General features: G+C 36.2%; 1 protein-coding gene across 1 annotated transcript in view; it reads right to left on the bottom strand.

The window, feature by feature from the left end:
• LOC107592533 (neural-cadherin-like) overlaps positions 1-10,617 on the bottom strand; it is a 138,894-nt gene extending 128,277 nt beyond the window's left edge. Inside the window, exon 1 of the mRNA XM_016282067.1 lies at positions 9,835-10,617. Within this exon, the coding sequence (XP_016137553.1) occupies positions 9,835-10,528 (694 nt within the window). The 5' untranslated portion in view covers positions 10,529-10,617. The remainder of the gene's footprint in view (positions 1-9,834) is intronic.
• Positions 10,618-11,910: the final 1,293 nt, after the last annotated feature.

Consider the following 11,910-nt stretch of genomic DNA (forward strand, 5'->3'; position numbering starts at 1 on the left):
TTATTTAAATTATATTTTTATATCACTGTTAGTAGGTAATTATATATATATATATATATATATATATATATATATATAGTAGGGCTGGGTAAAAAATATCGATATCTCGATATTAATCGACTCTGATTTTTACGGAATGATATAGATTCTTATATCCCAAGAATCGAGTAGTCTAGCCTGTTTTCAGTTAATGGACGTAACGTTGAAGGGCACTTCCCTTCCAATATATCGCAATAAGCATTGTGCTTTGGTACTTTTAATATGAAACAAAGTCTCAGATTTCAAATTATTTCCATTGTATTGCAGTATTCAAACAGTAAATGCCGTTTTGGCACTGTTTAATGTGGAGTGACAGATCGCTGTAGCGCCTCGATCAACAGATGCGGCAGCGCGTAGCGCACGTGAAATGATCATCTTCTCCACATTAATACCAGTTTCAGCACAAAATAAATATGATTAAACATCCGAAGGTAAGTTAAAAGAAAGAGTACAACTTTACAAGTCGTATGCTGTCTCATGTAATCACTCAATCAGTGTTTCAGTCTCCCAAAGACGTCAATATAAAGGCTTGTAAACAATGTCACATAACGTCACATTTACCTCAGAAAAACATATTTGGTGACCATAAACTCATTAGTCAGAGAAAAATAAACTGTAGAGAGGGGCATTTTGCTAAATATCTGCACCATATAACATATTCATTATAAATTTTACTGTTCTTCAATGTTTAATTTATGTTTGAATAAATCCATAAAGTTTTTATGACAGCCACCATTATGTTTATATTTAAAAATGTAAGTAGAAATATTATTATGTAATTGTAACTTTATTATTTTAAAAACTTCATTAAGTGTAATTTTAACCTTCAATATTATAGTAATGTAGTACCAACTGACTCTCATGTATAGCCTATTTTACAGCATTAGTTGAGAGATTTTTTTCCTTGAGAAAATTTGGCATGTTCTGTGCCTGATATATATCCAAAATAGGGCTGCACGATAAATCGCATGCGATATTTAACTCGCATCTTATCAGTAAAGCCGGTTCTGTAATCAGCTGTTAATCTCCATCACGTGCGTGCTTTCACATGGAGCAGCATTTACTACACAGAGCCGTTGATCACTGACGAGCTGCGCAAAAAATCACGCGAATATGAACATGGAACAACGGATCTCTGTGTAGTTAATGCTGCTCCATGTGAAAGCACGCATGTGATGGAGATTTAAATATCACATGCGATTTATCGTGCAGCCCTAATCCAAAATAATCGATATTGAATTGAATCTAATCGAATTGGTAACCGAATCGAATCGCAAGATTGTGAATGTGAATCGAATCGTGAAATTTGTGTCAAAACCCAGCCCTAATATATACAGTATATAGTAAAGTGTAATGTATAAAAAATATGTATTTTTTGTATATGTATTTTGAAATATAATTATATGTATTTATATATATATATTTTTTTTTTTTTTTTTATTACAAATGCTATGAAATACAAAAAAAAAAGTATCGTATCGGACTCGTTCTGGAAAAAGTGGTATCATGAATCCCTAATTATCAAGAAATATTTCTTGAGCACCAAATCAGCACATTAGAATGATTTCTGAAGGCTCTACTGCTCTACTGTGACACTACTGCACACTGGAGTAATGATGCTGAAAATTCAGCTTTGCCATCACATTAATAAATTGCATTTTTGAATATATTCAAATAGAAAACAGTTATTTTAAATGGTAACAATTTTTCTCAATATTGCAGTTTTTGTCAAATAAATGCAGACTTAGTGATCATAAGATACTTTATTTAGAATACTATTGTATTGTTTTACAATGGTTCAACACAACTGTAATGCATTTGCATACTTGTATAAAATATGTTTCTGGACTTATGCTGCCTTCACGTGCTTACGGAATTATCGTAAATACGAGTTTCCTAATCGGTAATTAGATGTAAACGCCTCTCAAGTCATATTTACTACTGGGAAATTCTGAAATAATTTTGATACCAGAGTTTCCGAGTTGGGCGGGTCATAATCTTTAAACATGGTGTAGGGGACAACCATTGCTGCTGTCAATGCTGTTCTCACAACAACTATATCCCTTTGTCTTGTCGCTAAAGTAGTGTATTTATAGCAGGGGTGGCAAACGTCGGTCCTGGAGAGCCGCATCCCTGCAGAGTTTTGCTTCAACCCTAATCAAACCCACCTGAACGAGCTAATCAAGGTCTGAACAGTTACTAGGAAGCGACAGGCAGGTGAGTCTTAATTAGGGTTGGAGCTGAACTCTGCAATGCTGCGGCTCTCCAGGACCAGAGTTTGCCACCCCTGATTTATAGGCTAGATGTGAACGATCATTCGAAGCATATTGTATGTTTTATAAGCAGTGAAATAAGCATGTATTTGACCGAAATTCCAGAATTGTCAGCAAACTGCATGTGTAGCGCGGTGAATGTTTATGATAGTCAACAAATGGGATGCTACATTTTATTCTTTCCGACATTAAAACACTTGAATACGACAAGCTCGTAATCACGACTTCATAAGTAAGAAATAGAAAATTTCCGATAGCACGTGAAGGCAGCATTAGTAGCAAAGAATAAGTATTTTTCTACCTTTCACCTTAAGTGTCGGGGAGCTTAACAGGAGTAGACAGGCCTCTTCATGACCTGGGTGTGTACAAAACTTGAACTAGGCTAGTGTGTGATAAAAGAGGCAATCCTTCGAACAAATCAAGTGCATGTGGGAGACAAAATGGCAAGCTCCCATAGGAAAGAAAAATCAAAAGTGAGATCTCTTTAACATCTCAAATATTTCTCCTAGACAGAAATGAGGTTACTTTAAGATCGAATGGAGATTTTTGCTTGAGTCTCCTGTTTCTCAAAGTTGTCTCCTGAGACAAAATCTCTAACAATCTCACAATGGTCTCATTTAAAGCTTTAGAAGAGATCTCAACAACATCACACACTGTGCTTAGTTTTTTCTCTTTAGCTAAATAATCTGGGGGTCTCATATTTGTCTCCTGTAAAGCTTTAGAAGAGATCTCAACAACATCACACACTGTGCTTAGTTTTTTCTCTTTAGCTAAATAATCTGGGGGTCTCATATTTGTCTCCTGTAAAGCTTTAGAAGAGATCTCAACAAATTTACAAAGTGTGCATCAAGTCAAGTAATTGAAAGGCACTAAATAAAGGGGGGGAAATCATAAATTCAGAGTTAAAGGCTATATTGAGAGAGAAATTATGCAGAAATAAGGATAATGTTACTTTTTATAAGACAATGTTTATGTACTTAGGCACATAATTTGTTGCTGGAAATAGTATTGTAGCGGATGCCTTAATCAAAACTGATCTACAGAAAATGTAACCCTGGAGCTTTCTTTGCTGATTTGTCTTGATTATTAATTGACTAATTTGATTATTAATACATGGAAGAAATGTTTGAGCTCAAATTGAGGCATTTGACTTGGTGCACACTTTGTAAAGTTATTGAGATCACTTCTGAAATTTAGAGGAGACAAATGTGAGAGCTCTCGAGTCTTTAGTGTAGGAGAAAAATCTGAGCACACTAATGTTGTTGAGACCTCTTCTAAACTTTTGAGGAGACAAATGTGAGAGATCTAGAGTCTCTAGCTAAGGAGAAATATCTGAGCACAGTGTGTGATGTTGTTAAGATCGCTTCTAAAGCTTTAAAAGAGACAATTGTGAGAGATCCAGGGTCTTTAGCTAAGGAGAATAATCTGAGCACAGTGTGTGATGTTGTTGAGATCTCTTCTAAACTTTTGAGGAGGAAAATGTGAGAGATCCAGAATCTAGCTAAGGAGAAATATCTGAGCACAGTGTGTGATGTTGAGATCATTTGTATGATTAGCAGCACCTCAATGTGAAGGCACAACTGTACCTCAGACAACATGGGTTCAAATCCCAGCTAAAGGTACTTTCCTGCTCCTGTTCAATTCTCACCTGTCTAATTGTTTCCTGTCTCTACTCCTACTGTCCTGACCATTAAAGGTGAAAAACCCCGTTGCAATCTCTGAACAGTAAAACATTTTTATAATGGAGTCTTGCAAGAGACTACAGCAAGACAATAAAGAGATCTCCCATCTTTCTCACACGTTTCTCTCTCATTGTCATTTTGGATTCCTTTCTTTCAGAACTTTCTCATGTCTCAGTTGTGTCTACTTTATTTCTCCTAAGGATTTTTAGGAGAAACATCTGAGACACTGTTGAGACTAAAATGAGAAATACATGAGAATCACAACTACGTCTCCTGAGGTTAGAAAGAGCAACCACTGAGCAATAAAATATTAATATAATGAATCTTGATAGAGATTGCAGCAAGATAATAAAGAGATATTCTATGTTTCTTCCAACACATTCTTTGTTTTGACTCTTTTTTTCTCAAATATTTCTCATGTATCATTTGTGTCTACTTCCATTTCTCCTAAGGAATTTTAGGAGAAACATCTGAAATGCTGTTGATACTAAAATGAGAGATATATGAGAATCTCATCTAAGTCTCCTGAGCTTAGGAAAAGCAACCACTGAGCAATACATTTTTCCTATGGGCTGTCCCTAATCACAACTAAAGTACACTCAACATTTCTGAGCTCAGAGGGAGGAGGAGGATGATTGGAATATAAAGGGTCATGAGCTAAAAGGAAGCCACTAAACTCCACTGTCTCAGAGCTGTGAATATCACAGTGAAGCACAAGGTCACTAATCTATGCCCTTGAACTTTGCTGCCCCATTTTTGATTTACTTTTATTGACATGAATGAGGTGACTGAGGGTGACAACGTCCAATGGAAGATGGATGGAAACCCCATGGTTAATGGTTGAGGTTCATTAATAACACACAGTCGTTAGTATCCAGCATTCACAATGACAGAGATTTGTCACAGTTGTCAATACTCATTTTTTTTAATGCTAGAAAACCACACTTTGGATACTATTGCACAATGTAAGATGGGTCAATTCATCTCAAGTGGTCCAATGGAGGTTGCTTGAGCATTTTATGGATGGAAACCCCATGGTTAATGGTTGAGGTTCATTAATAACACACAGTCGTTAGTATCCAGCATTCACAATGACAGAGATTTGTCACAGTTGTCAATACTCTTTTTTTTTATGCTAGAAAACCACACTTTGGATACTATTGCACAATGTAAGATGGGTCAATTCATCTCAAGTGGTCCAATGGAGGTTGCTTGAGCATTTTTAATTTTCCAAATGATTTAAAAAAAGAGGTAAACTTGAACCCTTCCCATTATAAACTGACCCTGCAAGTGGAACTTTGAGCGATCTTGATCATTAAATGTGGACTTTTTAAGTTGTAGTTCTAAGGAACAAAAATGTGCAAAATATTCCTATTCGTACATGTACCTTGAAATGTGCTCAAGAGATCAGCTTGTGTTTCAAGGAACTAGTACTAACCCAGGACTGACCCAGATGCTACAGTGAAAGTTTGCAATAACTTTACTTGTTAATTGAAAAATGTTATCTAATTAAATACATGCATTTTAAAGTATATATGCAGGGAACTGGAAGTAAACATCAAATGACTTCCAATAGTCACTTGAACATATTATACATTCAATCATTCATCCTTGTTTCCTCTTTTGACCCACTAGATAAGCTCTTCAAGCAGACTACACAGTGTTCAAAGACAGATAAAGTTGTTCTTCATAAGGATTTTTTAAACTTTCATGGGTGTATGGATTCTTTAAGGGTGGAAAAAAAGAGAATGCGTACAACACGCAAGCCATTATCAGTGTTTACCAAGCCAATGAAGGCACCACAGGGATGGTCTTTATGAGGATTAGAAAGCTGCCCCGCGGTCCCCAACTGTGTGCGCTGCATAGTAATGCTAATGCTAATTGTGCAGGACAAACTGTTAAGCCTCTCTGCTCTATGAGTGGCTTCTTGATGAAATGGCAAGTGACACTAGGGTGAGTCAACCATACTAGTGTCTCTCATCCAGTACTGCTATTATACAAATGTGACAGGCCAAATGTGATGGCAAATGCTAAAACATGAAGCTAGCAGTGCCAAAGTCATAGGTTTGATTCCCAGGAAGTTGTTTAATGCATAAATAAATAAAAAAAATATCAACAGACAATCTAAAGTATATAAAAGAAATATCAAGGTAAACAGAATCACACTATATTGATATTATATGAGCACAGCTGTCATTTTTATGTGCGTGACAATATCTTGTTTTTGCTGGCAACAACAACAAATAAACTGATAATTCTGATTAAACGCCAATTGCAACAAAAGTAAAATCTCAAAAGAAAATGTCTGGCATAAAACCGGTCTAAATCTATCCTACTGTGCGATTGTTACCTGGAGAAGCAACATTATGAGTCAGATATCAAAGACTACGGGGACTATGAGTGAGTATGTCTTCACTCTGTTAACACAGATGGGACTTTCTCATCCAAACTTCGCACATAAACAGGACAAAACAAATAGCGCCGTTCCAAAAGCACTCAAACATACTGTGTTAGCATGAGGCTTCACAATGGATTCAAAAATAATTGACTCCCAGAAGACCCTGCATTGGCTTGATTTCACCACACAAGCATTTGGAGAGAGAAAGTCCTTCAAATTGCCTCCGAAAATTAGATACAAAGCTCTTCTGCTGCCAACAGGACTGTGTTCACATTGTACTGAATTCTCACAGAAGAGTGGAGAGGACACTCCACTGTGTTGTAGAGTTTTAGAGAGAGGGCTTTGTTGGAATGACAGAGAGGCTAAAACACAACCAGTTCTGATCTTTGTAGACCAGATTAGGATAGAAAATGCAGACCAGACGGAATATGTATTGTGAAACAACAGAAATGGCTGGCATGCCAAAGAAACATGCAGTGCAACCTACTATCAACCGTTTTTATAAATCAAAACTAAAACACAAACACCACAAAAGAACAAGTTGCCAGTTTAAACCAGCCCGAAATGGGCCGTATATCTAAAATATACATTAATAAATCATAATCAAATCAAAACTAAATCTAATGGCAAGCTTGTTGTGAATTGGAATAAAATCAAATGTGCAATTTACACTACTGAAGAAATAAAAGAAAATAATCAAATTACATTAAGTATCTTTAACATACACTGTATTATCTGAAAAAAATTGATTTATGCATTTTTTTAATATATAATTTTTTTATATAGTTTTTCCTTCATAAATTACTATATAATGATGTATTCAAGTAATAAAATATATGGGAGTTTGGTCATACAGCCCACCCATAGTCCAGACATGTGTTCGGCAGACGCTACACAGATTCTTAAGTGTAGGAAAAACCTCTTGTTTCATTTTAAAAAGGCACATCTGTTTTGCTCACTGCTGATGATAGAACTTTCTAACAAGCTCTCATCCCAACTTAAATTATCCTGTAATTCTCCAATCAGTGGATGCAAGGCCATTTCAAATGACAAGCCATTCCTCAAAGGATTTGCTTGGTATACTTTACAGAAATGCACACAATAACTCTTATTTCTGGCGCCATTATTTCAGAGGAGCGATTTCAGTAAACATGTCAAGAGGTATATTCATCCGATCTCTGAATTCACACAGTCAAACAATCACTGAGACGACCTCAATCAGAGTCACAAGCAACCCCAATGGCGTATTCAGGTGATGGACTGGGACTTTCACTTGCAAAAACAAACATTTATATCCCCCAACGTCAACTACACATCCTGCCCCAGCGAAGGTATTTGAGACCACATGTGCTGTCTGGTGACTTCCAGGTGAATAAATATCACTAATTATCCCAAACAAAAAATTACATTAAGTATCTTTAACATACACTGTATTATCTGAAAAAATTGATTTATGCATTTTTTTAATATATAATTTTTTTATATAGTTTTTCCTTCATAAATTACTATATAATGATGTATTCAAGTAATCAAATATATGGGAGTTTGGTCATACAGCCCACCCATAGTCCAGACATGTGTTCGGCAGACGCTACACAGATTCTTAAGTGTAGGAAAAACCTCTTGTTTCATTTTAAAAAGGCACATCTGTTTTGCTCACTGCTGATGATAGAACTTTCTAACAAGCTCTCATCCCAACTTAAATTATCCTGTAATTCTCCAATCAGTGGATGCAAGGCCATTTCAACAGACAAGCCATTCCTCAAAGGATTTGCTTGGTATACTTTACAGAAATGCACACAATACCTCTTATTTCTGGCGCCATTATTTCAGAGGAGCGATTTCAGTCAACATGTCAAGAGGTATATTCATCCGATCTCTGAATTCACACAGTCAAACAATCACTGAGACGACCTCAATCAGAGTCACAAGCAACCCCAATGGCGTATTCAGGTGATGGACTGGGACCTTCACTTGCAAAAACAAACATTTATATCCCCCAACGTCAACTACACATCCTGCCCCAGCGAAGGTATTTGAGACCACATGTGCTGTCTGGTGACTTCCAGGTGAATAAATATCACTAATTATCCCAAACAAACAGTTGAATAAAGGTTTGCTTTTAGAGCTCTGATTAGCGAAATCAGACCTGCATGACCTCAACCACTTAAGCTAAACTCACAGTCATAATTAGAAGACTTTCTCCATAACATTTATGTTCACTTGAACCCGGTTACTTGATGATACAGAGTGATCTCAGTTGAATTTAGGCAATATGTCCTAATGTATCTGTTTCACAATCATTTAAGCTGAGTTACCCGGCAAAGTGCATTAGTGTATTACAGTCAGAGGTGTACCAATCACAGATTGTTCCTTTGCTCCAGTTTCTTTGATGAGTTCAGTAGGTTTTTTTTTAAGAAAACATCTTAATGGGATCTGAACATACATCTGAAGCTTGTGCTTGTCACTTAATCATTCTCTAATATTTGTTTACCTGATTACCAAACCATGAGGACAAACATCTCACACTTATAAGTGAGTAAAACAAAGTGGAAAACTTGACAACCCAAACATATTCTCTCAAAGAATTTATATTGTTCCTGTAGCTCAGTCAGTAGTGTGTGGCACTAGCGGTGCTAATGTCATGGGTTTGATTCCCAAGAAATGCATAAAAAAGTGCATCTTGAATACAATATAAATTGCTTAAAATAAAGGTGCCTTCCAAATGCATGCAATTTATAATTACATTATTAAAAAATAACATATGCCTGCATCTCATCAATAAATAAAAACGCATTATGCCTGCATTTTTTTGAGTGTGTTATTGTATTCAGTATTGATTTTATTTTTATTTCTTTTTTTACATTATAACTCAAGAGAAGCTTTAGTTTAAAATTTAACAGTATATAATTATTCTGAATTTAACAGTGCCCAAATGTCACAAAATTATCACATAGGCCTATCGGAAATGTGCGCTGTGATTTCAGTAAAGATGCAAGGCGCAGTGGAAAAGCAAATAACCCCGATGGAAATATCGACGGTCTGAGATGATAGCTAGCCTACTCTATCCTTCATGTTAGCGCTCAGTTTTCAAATCTTAACTGCAGATTAGCATGCGAAGTTAAAGGAACAGTTCACCCAAAATGCAAATTCTGTCATCATTTGACAGTTTCTTCGGCAGAACACAAACGGAGACGTTAGGGAGACTCAGTCACCATTTACTTTCATTGTACGGAAAAAGATGCAATGAAAGTGAATGGGGACTGAGACTGTTAGTCTAGTCATTCTGTGTATACAGGAGAGAGAAAGTCAATACAGATCTTAAACAATATAATGGTGAGTGAATGATGGCAGAATTTGCCATTTGGGGGGAACTATCCCTTTAAAACATACAAATGAATGCGTAAACTGTGACTTTAAAAAGGCTGTATATATAAAATACCTCTCATGTTGTGGATTTTGACCATGACCTCGGCTGTTGACATCAAACGAAACGCCAAGTACACGCGTCCGGAGTCTCTTTCTATCTGGACCGGTGAGTTCCCGTCCGAAACCACCTCGAACCATTTCTTCTCGAACTTCTGGTCCGGTACCGTAAAGATCAAGCCTCCGACTTTGACATCTTCAGAAACTGTAATGGTATAGGTTACTTCTTCAGAAATGGTTCTTGGCTTCCTAACTCGGCTTTCAGCATCGGTAAGAATCTCTATCCTGTCAGCTGTTGCGTTAAAATGTCGCTTATCGGTGTTTTGATCAAGTATCTCGATCTTAACTGTCACTTCTTCGGCTGTTATATTGCAGCGCGGCAAGCGCGCGCTCACTGTATAGCTCGAGTTGGAATCCCTGTCAAAAGTTTTGGTGGTTTTTAAAACGAATCCCGAGTTGTTCAGATATTCAAGTGAAAAATCCGACGAGTCATCCCCTGTTAAAAGTGTTTTAAATCCAACCATGTTTAATTCATTGCATTTGTCTCCCAGAGGAAAAAGAAACCCAGCGACAACAGTTCCAGGAGGTGCGCCTTCCTCAATTTGTCCATAAAAAACAGCCGAATGCACATTAGAAATGGCAAGAAAAATAACTAAAAAACATGCGGTAGGAAATCTGAAGAAAGTCGGGTTCCGTAAATGCGCCCTCATTATTCCATCAATTCTGCCACTCTGTCTATCCTTAAAATCTGTAAGTTTTCAATACAAGATGTCAATATATTGTGTGTAGCTCCTCGTCCGGCATCATTCAACCTCTCACTTCTTCCCTCATCCACCGATACACAGCATCTCCATGTGGTACCCGGGGCCCCGCCTTCAAAATGATAGCCAATCAAAGTGACGGAAGGGTTGGACTAGCTATATAGACCCTCCTACTAAATTTAAATAAATATGCAGCTTTCACCATGCAGTCACCAAGCGAACGTTTGCAGGGTGGGATGCAGTTTAAATAGTTTAATGGCTTTTAAGTGTTTTTTTTTTGTTTTTTGTTTTTTTGGAAAGAGATTAGTAATTTTATTCAGCAAGGACACATTTGTCAGGAAAAACTTTAAATTGTCACAAAAATGTCTATTTCAAATAAATGCTGCTCTTTTGAAATTTCTGTTTTTTAAGTATCCTGGATATGTTTTTTTTTTATCACGGTTTCCACAAAAATAAACAAATAATATTAAGTAGATTTTTTTAACATTGATAAGAAGACATGTTTCTTCAAAATCAAATTAGTATATTAGAACGATTTCTGAAGGATCGCGTTACACTGAAGACTGGATTAATTATGCTGAAAATTCAGCTTTGTCATTACAGAAAGCTTGTTATTAAAGAACACATTATTTTAAAATAGTGTATCAGAGATCAGTGTATATCCAGTGTCTTGAGAAACAACAGAAATGCAATCAATTGTCTGGATTGCGACTTGTGACAGAATAATGCTTAATTCATAGAAATTTCCCAGAATGCTACAGACGTGTAGTACATTTTTATTTAATCTAACTGAGAACATTTTCCAAATTCCTTCTTTATCCAAAGACTGATGTGCTAAACACCACATTTGACAAGTGCCTGCTGGGTAACTCATTGCCCTACAAAAGGCAAAACATTGTAACTACACATTTTCTACAACTGAATTGTGATGAAATCACAGAAGTTGCATAAATAAAGCTACTATGTTGTGCCTTAAGAAGTAATCTGACCAAGTAGCAGTTAGGCAGGTGGTCTTACTTTTCGGATTAAAATTAGGCCATTTATGTTTTATGTAAATGTTTAAAAAAAGGTTATGACCAGTTTTATTGAAATTATATGACTTATAAGACTAATCTAAGCAGTTTATGTAACTGGTCACAACAGGTCTTTTAGACTATAATCTGTCCTGTGATAGACAGCTTTATCTTAACTATTCTCAGATCCAAAGATAATGGAGTGATATCAAATTAATCAAAATGTAATCCAAAAACTTTCAAGAACTTTTTTCTTATTTCAGTTTTGGCATAGTTACTGTATTTTTGCTTTGTTAGGTGGCATATTGCCTCTGAAAG

Source organism: Sinocyclocheilus grahami, unplaced genomic scaffold, assembly GCF_001515645.1.
Source record: "Sinocyclocheilus grahami isolate Dianchi unplaced genomic scaffold, SAMN03320097.WGS_v1.1 scaffold9.1, whole genome shotgun sequence".
In the NCBI taxonomy this organism is placed as follows: Eukaryota; Metazoa; Chordata; class Actinopteri; order Cypriniformes; family Cyprinidae; genus Sinocyclocheilus; species Sinocyclocheilus grahami.